General features: G+C 34.5%; 1 protein-coding gene across 7 annotated transcripts in view; it reads left to right on the forward strand.

Annotated features, from left to right (window-relative positions):
- LOC114332180 (monocarboxylate transporter 13) overlaps positions 1-11,242 on the forward strand; it is a 216,540-nt gene extending 205,298 nt beyond the window's left edge. For 6 of the 7 annotated variants that reach the window (XM_050657559.1, XM_050657558.1, XM_050657556.1 and 3 more), the window contains 3 exons: positions 3,376-3,597; positions 4,107-4,386; positions 9,853-11,242. In XM_050657559.1, coding sequence (XP_050513516.1) covers positions 3,376-3,597; positions 4,107-4,386; positions 9,853-10,001 — 651 coding nt within the window. In that variant the 3' untranslated portion in view covers positions 10,002-11,242. The remainder of the gene's footprint in view (positions 1-3,375; positions 3,598-4,106; positions 4,387-9,852) is intronic. The other variant, XR_007699988.1, reaches the window with a different exon arrangement.
- The last annotated feature ends 2,526 nt before the right edge of the window (positions 11,243-13,768 follow it).

A 13,768-nucleotide genomic window follows, 5' to 3' on the forward strand; every position in this document is an offset into this window, starting at 1 on the left:
AGTGTGTGAAAAGAACCTTAAAACTCACCATTGTAACCCTAATCTTTAAAAATTGACCCCAGACCCCCTGGTACCCCTCCCCAAAAAAAGTTCATGGCCCCTCCCGAAAATCGGCCGTGGATCCGCCCTTGATTCAAGACTAGTGGCCTGCTAGTTCCACACCAGAGTTGCTATTCTGTCTGAAGTACCAGCCATTTGATCTTCATCATAGCCTGATCTTGTCTCGCAGTGAAACGCCCAACATAGCACGTTCTATCGCTCTTTGAGTCACACGGATCTTTTGCACTGTTCTCCTTGTTATGGTCAACGTTTCCGCTTCGTAAGTCAACACTGGCAAAACACACTGATTAAAGGTTTTTTTAAGGCATATTGGTATGTCGGATAATTTGAAAATGTGGTCCAACTTTCCGCAGGCTGTCCAAGTCAATTTTATGCAACAGAGAAGCTCCACGGTTTGGTGATCTTTTTCTATGGAATCCATGACCTAGGTATTTATAGGCCATTACCTGGTCTATGGATCTTGTTCCTACGCATATATCTTCGCTGACATTTATTTTCAATCTCCCTTCTAGCGAGGAAAAGTAGAGCTGATATAAAAGTGCTTTAGCCTCATCCCACATAACAATGATGTTCGCATCTTTAGTATATTCTTTTTAGTATATGTGTAGTACAAGCATAGCATCTACCTTAAAAAACATTCTAAATTTCATGTTCTTTGCATATACTTCAAAGTATATTCTCGTACCGAATATACTAAGTATATTCGTGTACGTAGGATCTCGGAATATTCGTAAAAGTTTATTCTTAGAATATACCTTTATCGAATATTCTTAACACATACTTATAAGTACTTTTTTAACACATACTTATAAGTAGATACTTTTAAAATATCTTAAAAATAATTTGTATGTACAGGAAGTATAATATTAGCCTTATAGATTATCAACTTCGTTATTTTTTAGAATACATAATTAATAAAATTTATGTATGTAGGTAGTATTGGACGAATTTCATTTCAAAATTGTTGTAGGGTAAAAAAGTTTAAACATTAATTGTATTAACGTTTACATAGATACTATTAAAAATTCGTTTTCATAATTAAAATGACTACCGTTTCGAGTTTATCATGAATCATTAGTATTTTTACATCCTTGGAATTTGAATTTAGGTACATTCAATTCAATAGGCCATTTCGCAGAACCAAAACGTGCCAAACTGCACAACCAAAGCAACCAAAGGCTTTGGCGTTGCCAACCGTCGAGTAAGCTTTTTCCGTCAACTTACCTTAAAAATTCCCACTTTTATAAAAAAAAACTTCCCTCCTGTTTACAAAATCTGAGAAGATATGTTGAATTATTTTCAAATATTTTGAATTTTTCTTAATATTTTACAATTTGGACTGGAACAATAATTCCCTTTTGAGTTAACTTTTTCCCTTTATCACCTTTTATGTTGAAAATTCCAGCAAAAAGGGAAATTTCTCTCCGTTTGGCAACACTGACCACCGATTTTGTTATTCCACAATACATTCATAACCCCCCCTCCCCCCTTCATATTCTGACCATTTCTATTCTTACCTGAATGGATCAGGGATAGGAAAAAACCGTAAAATATGAAAAAGAAAACAGGCATTATTTCATTATTTGTATCATCTATGGATCTATGCAGTGTTAAGGATGAAGGCGAATGATGTAGTACTAGGACTAAAGAACATACATAATCTGTTTATTTTGTTTGCGGTGCTTCAAAATACATATAATCTGTTTTGATAACTCAATATTACTTAAATAGGTAAGTACATATAAGTATTATATAAATTTTAGTTACTCATTATGCATAGTTTAGTTTAGCTAAATATTATATAATGATTTATATAAATAACTAAAATTTATAAATATGTACTTACTTTTTAAGTAATATTGTAGAATGTAGGTACTAACTACATTCTCATTTGCAATTAAAATATGTAAATAGATATTTGGTAGAACCAGTAGAACCTAAGATGAGATTAGGTGATGCTGAAAACATACTTCTAAGCAATATAGCACTTGATAGCACTTTCTTAGAATATTCTTAAAAATATAAAATTCTTCCCATACAAAGATGTGCGGTAGTACGTTCTTAGTATATAAATAGAAGGTTTATAGCACTTCCTTGGAATATTCTAAAAAGTACCTTCTTGGTATAAACTAAAAAGATGTGCGGTAGTATGGTCTAAGTATACACATAGAAGGTTTATAGCACGTCCTTGGAATGTTCTAAAAAGAACATTCTTGGTATATACTGAAAAGAAGTGCGGTAGTACCTACATTCTAAGTATATACATAGAACGTTTAAGTACTGTAATGTAGTATATACTCAGTATCTGCTCTGCACATTCGCAATGGTAATTACGCACATTCTCAGTATATACTTTTTCTGAAAAGTATGTTCTATGAATCTACTAAGAACATGAAATTGTTATGTGGGATCTTTCCTATCAGCTGTTAGCACAATATCATCTGCAAACCTCAAGTGGATAACCTTCTCTCCGTTTATGTTTATCTCCTTGTCTGTCAGTTTTGCCCTTTTACATATATTATGTATATTCCAAAAGCGTAGTGAACTGTTTCGGTGGTATTAAGTCCGCCTGACGTACTCCACGTTGTATTGGGAATTTATGAGGTTGACGATCACCCACTCTAACACTAGTTATTGTGTTTTGATCATCATCATCCAACCAATTTACATCCACTGCTGGACATAGATTTCCCCCAATTATTTCCACACTTCACGGTTTAGTGCTGATTGTTGCCAGTTTTTACTAATCCGCCTGATATCATCTGTCCATCGTGTAGACGGCCTTCCTCTACTGGGTTTCCTCTTCTCCTGGTCTCCATTCCATTAGCTTTCGTGTCCATCTTGAATCCATTAGCCTGGCGACGTGTCCTGTTTAGTTCCATTTGAGCTTGGTAACACATTCTATAGCATCTCTGATGCCGGTTCTTTGTCTGAAATCTTCATTTCCTATTCTATTCCGTAGGGTTACGCCCAGCATGGATCTTTCCATACGCCTTTGAGCAACCCTCATTTTCGACGCTGTTGCCTTGGTTAGAGCCAGTGTCTCTGCTCCATATGTCATTATCGGTAGCACACATTAATCAAACACGGTCTTTTTAAACTGATCGGTATACTGCTCCTAAATATATCTCTCAGCGTTCCGTAGGCTGCCCAAGCAAGAGTTAATCTTCTTTTTATTTCTCTCGATTGGTTATCTCTGCCAATTCTGATTTCATGACCTAAGTAAATGTACTTTTCCACTAGTTTTTTATTGATATATGGTGTACATGGTATATTTTAATAAATATACGTACTAACATTTATTTTTTATTTCAGAAATGGTACACACAGTTTTGGAAATTAATAAAGGGTCTTCTGAACTTCTCTCTATTCTTAGAACTTCATTTTTTGTTATTAGCAGTGTCCACAATCATATTATTTACGTGGTTTATAGTGCCATATTTTTATATAGCGGAATACATGTTAAAGCTCGGCTATACTGATTCTCAAGCTTCTTCAGTTTTATCAGCCATTGGACTTACAAACACAATAGGTATGGTAAGTATTGTTATAATCATTGAAGTAAAATCTGATTAGAAAACTTATCTCGGACGCTGTCCCAAAAAAGTGGATTTTAAACTATTTTTGAAATTCCTCATAGGCAGTTTGGTTTCGTTTTGCTTCAGAGAGATGTGCACGCAGCTCCACTGAGGACGTCGTAAGACAGAAATAGCTGTTTGGAGATTGTGCATCGCCTCTTAATCGAAATGAAACATAAACTGTCGTTTTCACTTTTATCTTTACTCAGATTTGAGTACTAGGAACTTTCTTTCGGGCCGTTTTTCCTAGACGATTGAAAGCGGAATGTGACTGCATATTGTAGAGTCCTTTTCGCTTTCTTTATCGTCGTCTCTTGTCTGATAAATTGTAAAAGTTATAAATTAAGGATGTACCAGAAAGAAGTTCCAACAAGAAAAGTTTTCAGATATAAATAATTATTTATTATTTTAATAAATTTTGTATCTGGGACTTTTCGCTTTTCTTTAATTCTCTATTATAAATTTTAGGTGTTTCTCGGTTGGGCTGGAGAAAGATTAAACATAGCAAAAACATATGCCCTTTGCTTAATAGTTTGCGGAGGCACCATTGCAGGCATTATATGGTTATCTGGTAATTATATTACTCTTCTGATCGCATGTGGCCTATTTGGATTATTTTTTGCTAGTTGTTTTTCATTGCTGCCCTCATTACTGGGCGAATTGGTGCCACTGGAAGATTTTACTATGGCCTATGGTCTCATATTACTTTGTATGGGTATCGGTAACTTAAGTGGACCACCTCTCTCAGGTAAGAATAAATTAGTTTTAAATGTTATAACTGACAAAAACCATTGAATATATAATATTAGCTTAAGAAAAGAGATCAAAAAAGCAATCAGAATAGCTAAGGATACACCACTAAGGGAACAATGTGCTGAAATAAAACTATTATTGCAACATAAACACGATTCATTCAATATGCACGAAAAAATTAAGAATCTGCATGCTTGTGCAAGGATAGAGTTGGGTGTTTGGCAGAAGATCAAGCAAACCACCATTAAGTTTAGAAGAAAGATTATTAGACACTTGAGATTCCGTGAAGCATTGACCCCCGAGAAGATCTATTCGCTATACAAGTGGACAATTCGATGTCAATATCAGGATCGAATTATTGTTTTCTAATGCCCCTTTGTCCGATTCGTCTCGATCGACGATGGTAAATAAATGTTTGAAGTGTGGAGTAAAAATATGGTTTTATTGACAGCTACTGCGAATTATTACACTACAGTTGTTGGTTAGGTAACTTTCTATTATAGACTGCCACTCAAAATAGTCCCTCTGGCTAATTTATAATCTCATCAAAATATACAAATCATCAATAACTTGCGTGGTAACAAGAACAAACTACCGTTTAATCAATGCAAATCCGCTATTGCAAAACTTAGGAAGTTCAAATGGAAATACCACGATTTGGCAATTTATTTAGGTTGCAAAAGGTTCACTGGACTCTAATAATTAAAATATTACTCGATATGTTTTCCCAATGTTTCAATTATACACGGTGAAACTATAAAAGTTTAGGAAGTTAGAAATAATGTGAGATTACAAATTAAGGGATTAATTTGAGATTTAACACAAGCGCTTATTCATAGGTGCAGGGATGTCAACTGTGACGTTTATACTTGTTTTATTGACTAAAAAAAGTGATTTGATCGAGTAAAACATGGCATGCTCATAATCATCTTGAAAAAAGCTGACTTAGATGATTTTAGAATCATATACAATTTATATTACAATACCAACCAAGCTGCCAACATTAAAAGCACTTAAAAGGGATGCCCAGTTGACAATTGCAGTCCCCATAGATAGAGGAGTGAATATGTACCTGCTCTAAACATATCTCCGTACAAGCACTGTCAAGGAAGTGCGTCTAGACAACATTAGATATGCTAACGACGCACTAGTTTTTGCAGATAGTTTGGATGGTGTACAAACAATAATGTCGCGTATGTCAGACAAGAATAAAAAACCGCTAAACGCCGTAAAAATGAGTGGTGTCTACAATATTCCAGATACAAAAGAGCTGATATGAATATTACGTGGCGCGAAAATGTATTTTCATTTTGATGTAAAACAAAATTCTAGTTTTATTTTAAAAGATTTTTAATAATATTTGCTAAATTAGAAGTAAACGCGCCACAAAAGAGTAACTTTGATAGAATTTGTATTTTGAAGCTCTTTTGTGGCGCGTTTTACTTCAAATTTAGCAAATATTATGGAAACATATTTTAAAATAAAACTAGAATTTTATTTTCCATCAAAATGAAAATACATTTTCGCGCCACGTCTCAGTGGCGGCTCGTCAGAGGAGGCAAGGGAGGCTCAGCCTCCCCATAAATTTTTTACACACTCTATACTGTTTTGTTTATCATGAATCGCGAAAACAACAATTACTCTCGCTATTATACAACGTGTAAATTCCATATTATCACTAATTATCCATACGTACGGAGCATTAGCATTAGAACGCATGATCGCGTCTCAGTTTTATTACATATTATTGTAGGCAGAACCCTGGGTTATCCCGAGATGCACGAACGGAGCCGAGAAGCCCAGCTTTCTCCGTTGCTAATGCTCCGTGCAGCGCAGCAGACGTTTAAGGAGACCCGGTCTCCTAACAGTGGCATCTACGGCGCCATCACACGCTGCCCGGAGATATACCAAGGGAGGCAGTGTAGCTTCTCAGCTCCGTTGGGTGGTTGGGTGCGTCTCGGGACAACGAATTTTAGGGTCCTGACTAAAAATAATGAAAAATCTAAAAGTGCGAATTTTGTTATGAAATTTGGTATGTGGGGTTATAATAATATTTGGAACAACTTGCTCAAATAACTTTTTCCGATATCTCTAACTCAAAGCAAAATATCGGTAATTTATCGTGTTTTTAAATTCGCAGTAGGCCGCGTTTAGAATTTAAAAAATTCAGTTGAGTATCTTAAAAAATTTGAAGCTTCATTATGTGTGGACTGCAAAACTTCAAATCTGTATTTATTTTGATATGCATAGGTATCTATTTACAAATAGATGGAATTGTTAACAAATAAACGACACAAACTTTGGTATTAAACTTTTACTATTAGACTAACTATTTTTAAAATGATGATATCATGAAATTATGAATTAGGATGATATTATGAAATGTAAATAAAAAATGGTCAAAAGATGGGGCCTTAAATTACATTTTTTGGCGCATTTTTTTGCATTTTGCTAGTGCAAATTTGTCTAGATATTTTACAGTTAGGTATAGCCTCCCCTATTGTAAAAATCACGAGCCGCCACTGCGCCACGTAATAACTTTTAGGAGGGAGGCAGACGTGAAGATGTTGCACATTACATTTTGTAAACTTTGGATAACCATATATAGTTAAAAGCACCCGAAAAGCCAGGGAGCCACGCCCCTCCCCGGCCCATGGGTATGGGCGTCCATGGCTCTTTTGTAGCTGGAATATTGTATGCGCCACTCATTTTTACGGCGTTTAGCGGCTTTTGAAGTTATACTTCTTTACGATCGAGAGGGAAATTTTATAAATGCCGGGCGCATGCGCACACAGACAGTATAGTTCGTTGCTAATCTTTCAAGATATGTATGTATCAGCGCTATCAGCGCAAATAAGTCATTAAATGTTTATATGTCATTTAAATGATATATTAGTGTTTTTAGTAAATGTATTATTTATTATAATTGTTGTGTCTTTGGATTTGTCTTCCTCGGGAATAAGATATTTTATAATAATAGTAAGTACATATATTAAAAGTATTTTTGTATACTTCACTTGGTCTATCAAATTTGTCAGTATGTATGAGAAATTTTGTAACCTGTCAAAGCAAAGGGAATATAGCTCAGTGCCGGGTTCAAATTCCGGACGATTCATATTCTTTTTTTTTATTTTTGGTATCGTTTTAATAAAAAAATTTAAAAGTGGTTGGTAAGAAAGTTAGTTTAATATTTAAAAAAAATACAAATAACCTGTTAAATATATTTATTTCTTTGAAATTATATAATAGAAGTATAACTTCTTACGTGCGTACAAAGTACACACACATTCTTTTTTTATTCTTGTATCAGGAGTTTTTTAAAGTTATTTATAAATTAAATGTATGAAATTGACGTAATGTTTTTCGATTCCACGTTAACCGTTATAAATGGTCGCCTTTCTAGCATTATCTCTCAAATGATCTAGTGTCCTTCGAATGTACACTAGATTTTTTTTCTATTCGAAATACATTGAAAAAAAAGTATTGGGTGGTCGGATTGCCCTATCAAATTTAGCGTCGTAACCATAGTGCACTACAGCTAGGGGAGGCCAGAGCCCGACTTAGGTTGTAGCGCCATAGGAGAGAGAGAGAGAGTGAGAGAGAGAGAGAGAGAGAGAGAGACGGAGAGAGAGAGAGAACCACTACAACCACATAAACCATTTCGGCGATGATGGTCAAATGGATTATATTTTAGAGTTTGATAACTTCGAAACGGCTTAACCGATTTTGATCAATAAACATGGGTTTGAAAGGTATTGACAAGTATTATCTGATGCATCCAAGGTCAAATATGATAACTGAGTTATTACAGTGATTATTGAGCTTGAAAAACCGTTTTTCCCATAGGAAATAGATTTGATCACATTTTTAAAGCCTATAACTTAAAAATTATAATTTACCCAGATATGAGGTATACACCGTTAGATGCGTCTAGAGTCCTCCTACAAACGCTCAGTTATTGGCGCAATTCGTGGGTTGGAATTTTGAGTAATTGTCGAAATACCAAAATTTTCAAAGTTTAGTTTTTAAGTTTTTCAGCTATACTGAGCCGTGAGTATGTCTTATCCTAACCACTTAAGCGCCATTTGAAAACTTAACTCAACGCTATTGATTTCGTGTATTTGCGGTTTTCCTGTCTTTCCTTGAACATAAGATATATGCCCCCAAAAATATGCCGTTTTGTACCTACCAAGTCCTCTAGCTGGTTTATGGGTGGTCAAAAGTCACAAACTACACCGGTTCTGAATCGGCCCTGACCCCCTTTTGAAACTCAGAAAAAAATTCAGATCGGTGTAATTTTTCCACACACATACATACATACATATCCACAAACATTTTCCCCTATTTAAATAGAAATTGAATAAAATTTCTTAGCTCGGTAACTTTTGAATGGTATAACCAATTTTAAAAATTAAACATGCGTTGGAAAGGTAATAATCACTACTATCAGAAGCCGCAAAGATCGGACATAAATTTTCGAAATTTTTGGGAGTTTTGGGGACGAGAACGAAAAACACATCCTAAATGGGAAGGGTCGTAAAATCCACACCCTTGGACCAAAATAGATGGTTGACATATGGATGGACGAGTCTTTTCCTATACTTTAAGATGGCATTTGGCCCAATTTTCAATTCAGTCAGATTTAGAAAATCGAAAATTTCATGTATATATAGTGTCGCATGTACGGGGATTGTGCGCCACTGGCGAGAAATGCAGTTCTCTGGGATATAAATAGAAAATATGCACTGGATCTCAATACGAACAAAAAAAAAACAAAGTACATGGTACCTAGTCAGTAAGTGCGAAATAATAAATACATGGCTTTTGGTTAACCAACAGGTAATTGACAGGTTAAACAGCTACACATATCTTGTACCAAAATAAACAGCCAATGGGACTACTCTACTGAAAGAAAACAACGCTTAAAGAAAGCAATATCAGCATTTGTAAAATGAAGCCTCTTTTCAAAGAAGTCATGATTTACCACTGAGTACCAAAATGTCTCTATATCATCAGGTGCCATGTATTTTTTACGTTATAATATGAAGTATAAGGACAGTTTTAGACACTTCCTGAAGTTTCTTTAGGAAAACTCAAGCCCTTCGAGATGTGGTGTTATAGATGCGTAAGAATTTCATGGGTGGATAGTGTGGCTAATGTTGAGCTCGTACGTAGAATGGGCAAGGAATGCGAGAGATTATTAGCACAATCAAATAGCGCATAGTAGAATATCTTCATCTTGGCTATGTTATAAGAAATGAACAGAAATATGGCTTGTTGCAACTTATTCTACAAGGTATTTGGAAAGAGAGCACCAGGGAGAAGAACAATATAATGTCAACTTCACCTAAAACGTCTAATTGGAACTCCAAAAGAAGCACTCTGTACAAATAAATATTTAACTACTTTATCATAACTGCTGTATAATTAAAATGTTCTTATTTAAATTATTATTTTTTAGGGTTCATATACGATTTAACGAAGACGTGGAATATGTCATTTTACCAAGCAGCTTGTTGGATTATTTTTAGTGGTGTTCTGATAGGAATCATACCATATACGAAAAATAGAAAAATCGTTGGATCAGGTCCAGTTCTGAATGAACAGTGATATTATAAAATATAAGCCTTATATTACCGTATAATCAAAAATTCTAGAATAAAAAAATGAAATGTATATTTAATAAACAAGCAAACAAAATATTGAAGTCACTTGTTCTTAAATAAGAAAAGGCATTTAAAAAAAGTTTACTACTTTTTTCAGATTGAGAAACTAACTTTTCATTTAAAATAGGCGTAACAATGTAAATAATTGAATATTTAGATAATTAATTAATATTTCATAAGAATCCATAGAATTTTTCATTTATAATTAATTAAAATGACAGTTTCTAATGCGAATAGCTCAGATGGTAGAAAATTACTAACGATTAATCTCAAAATGTTATTTATAATAGGGAAGAAAAGCATGCTAAATTTGCAGTCACTGCGTTATGGGGACCTATTGGGTTGTGATTATTAGGTCCTAAAACCAAAAAAAGTTAAGTAAAGTTTTCCATTTCCAATAATGGTTTTTTCCGATTATAGCGCCAGCTATCCATAATTCGAAAAAATGTCTCAAATAAAAGTTGCTTATTTTTACGTAAACAATCCAAATCTGCGATAAAAATTTGGGGCTCACATTTAAGATTTTAAAGTAACCCCCTACCCCACCTCCGTGGGGATCGTATTTGATACCATTCGATAGATTTTTCAATAACATTGAATAAGTGTATTTTGCAGTTTTTCGATGTGATGTTCATTTCGCGAAATATCGCGTATTTTTTAGTTTTTCGATATACGTTCTGACGTTCATTTCGCGAAATATTCGCTTTTTTTTGTGAAACTTTTTGACTCGTCCATTTTCTTACGCCCCGTTCAAATCGTCAGATTTTTTAAATATACACTCGTTTGCATGTACTTAACTTACCTTATCTTAATCTGACAATTTCGAGTTTTTCTAAAGATAGATTTTTTTCGGACCCCCCTTAACGAATTCCCCTGTGTTAAGAGCCAATATATGGCAGAGGTACATCTGCAGGGTACCACGTTTCTCCCCACATGATAATCTGACGCGCTCGAGTAACTGCAAAAATCCTCGCTTGGGCTCCCCTACCATTAGTACCGATGACGCATCAATATATATTTTAGATGATTTTATATGACTTCGGTATTTGCTTGTGAGTTTATATGTTTTGATAACATGTTATTGTATAATTTAATAATTTATTTTTTTTGTGTTAGTTACCAAACTAATATGCCTCTATTGAATTTTAAATGAAACATTTTCATTAAAAAATGTATATATTTTAATATTGTGTATTGATTCAATAATAAGAAGGAACAGCAATTTGCACGAATCAGTGTGAACGGTCGACGAATAGAAAAAGTAAAAACATACACCTACCTTGGTACGAACTTCAATGAAAATTGGAACCATTCCCTAGAAATCAAATAATATAAGATAGAGAAAGCAAGATTTGCATTTCAAAAAATGGCTAAACTATTCTAATGACATGATTGATCAATACCCACAAAAATCAGGTTACGACGATGGTAGGTACTTATATCTTGCCAATACTGTTGTACGGAGTTGAGTCGTGGAATCTCACAGACGTTACCTGCAAAAAAATTTAGGCTTCTGAAATGTGGCTTTATCGTGGAATCCTGAAGATATCGTAAACCGATCACGTTACTAATCAGGGATGTCTTACAAAAAGAATATATTAACCACAATAAAAAGAGTCAAAATCGTGTTTCAACACACAAGAACCACAATATATATAACGGTTAAAAAATAAACGAACACAAAAAATAAGGTCGGTTCGCTAAACTCAGACACAACTGGCTAGTGATTTTAGTAATAGGTCTGGATCCCGCGTATGAAAAAAAGTTGATTAATAGCAAGCTGAAAATTTGTTAATAGCTTAAGGGTGTCTAGTCGGATAATTTTTGATATATGGGAACACTGGAACAGGGGCAGTTTTAATTGTGGAACAGGTTAAAAATTTGGAACGGTCAGACCACGAAAACGTCACATTTATTTTGTCCGACAGAATAGACTTAAACTCTCCGAACAGAGATTAAACCCTCATGCAAAAGTCAAACTGCTATTTATCACCTGTCATAATTCCTGTCATTTGACATATTCTACATGTTCCACTCATTAAAACGCCCATTTGGTGATAAATAGCACTCTGATTTTTGCATGAGAGTTTACTCTCTGTTCGGAGAGTTTAAGTCTGTTCTGTCGGACAAAATACATGTGCCGTTTTCGTGGTCTGACCGTTCCAAATTTTCAACCTGTTCCACAATTAAAGCTTCTCATGTTCCAGTGTTCCCATATATCAAAGTTTGTCCGACTAGACACCCTTAAGCTATTAACAAATTTTCAGCTTGCTACTAATCAATTTTTTTTATACGCGGAATCCAGACCTATAAGTAATTTGGCCAATTTGGTAAAATTGACAAAAAAAAATAATTACTAAATAATTAATAATTACTAAATAGTTAGTAATTTTGCCAATTTTTGCAAAATAGACAAAAAACAAAAAAAAAATACTTACTAAAATCACTTTGCCAGTTGTGTCTGAGTTTAGAGAACCGGCTATATAAAGAACTATAAACATAGAAGAAGAAAAGAACAGTAAATACAAAAATATATCGAATATAAAGTGTTTTTATTAAAAATTGAGACGGAAAAAAAGCAAGAAAATACTGGAATTATAGAAAAAAATCGTAACGTTGTTAAATGGATAGGTACCTATAGGTAAAGGAAGATAGAGCAGAATCAAGGGATCAGAAAGAAGGGATCCTCTGTAACAATATAATATATTTTCTAATTAAAATAAATTGAAAGCTAAAATTACCTGGAGCGAATAGCTTCATAAAAATAGAAACTAAGCAAAAAACATATATTTATGTACAATGTATGTATTCTACCCTGTTAGCAGCACACTCTTCTCCTTAGGTGCTCAGCAGTAGGCGTATACCTACCTACCTTATGAGATCTGAGATATGGTCCTTCCATGGGAGGTATCCAATTCAGAATTTGAACCTAATTTTGCATTTTATCATATCGAATAGTATAGAATACTAGAATCATAGAAATGACAACATTGACATTAATATCTGAGAAAACATAAGATAGAATACCAAATAACCAAATCAGAGGTATCTGTAATATCTGTAATAATCCTATCCATAATATTGTATGAAAGGAAGGCAAAGATGCAGAGAGTGGAACTAACGTCATCTTAGCTTAGACGAATCAATGGTGAGAAAAAAGCCAGGATAGCAGGGAATTTAAAACCAACAGGAACCAGATCATGCATTAGGAAGGCCATTTAAAAGATGGCGATATATTATATCAGTCACAATAGTACCGGCACTAGGGTATAAGGCGCCCGCCTGCAAAAAACCGCCCTTCGGTTTCTTTTAAATAATTATTATTTTGTATAGCACCGGCAGAAAAAAAAGATCATTTTGGCGCCCCCAAACAGGGGCGCCTGCCTGCAGTGCATCCCTTGCAGGTCCGTTATTGCCGGACCTGGACAATAATGTCTTAGTACCTAGCACCTAACTTAGTATCGAACAAGAACATGCTCTCATGCCCATGACCTCAAGGATTATTTAGAATTCTATTTCCCTCTGTAAGAAGGCGACCATAATTGATACTATGGGCGCCGCCAGGATTCACGGTGGTGGAGCTGAATCTATACTATATTAACCAATATAAAATATGTATAGCTATACAGGGTGAGGCAAATAAAGGGCCTATTAGAAATATCTCGAGAACTAAAGGCAACAGTATCATGAAAATTTGAATTAAGGGGTCTT

The sequence above is a fragment of the Diabrotica virgifera genome, chromosome 8, assembly GCF_917563875.1.
Source record: "Diabrotica virgifera virgifera chromosome 8, PGI_DIABVI_V3a".
In the NCBI taxonomy this organism is placed as follows: Eukaryota; Metazoa; Arthropoda; class Insecta; order Coleoptera; family Chrysomelidae; genus Diabrotica; species Diabrotica virgifera.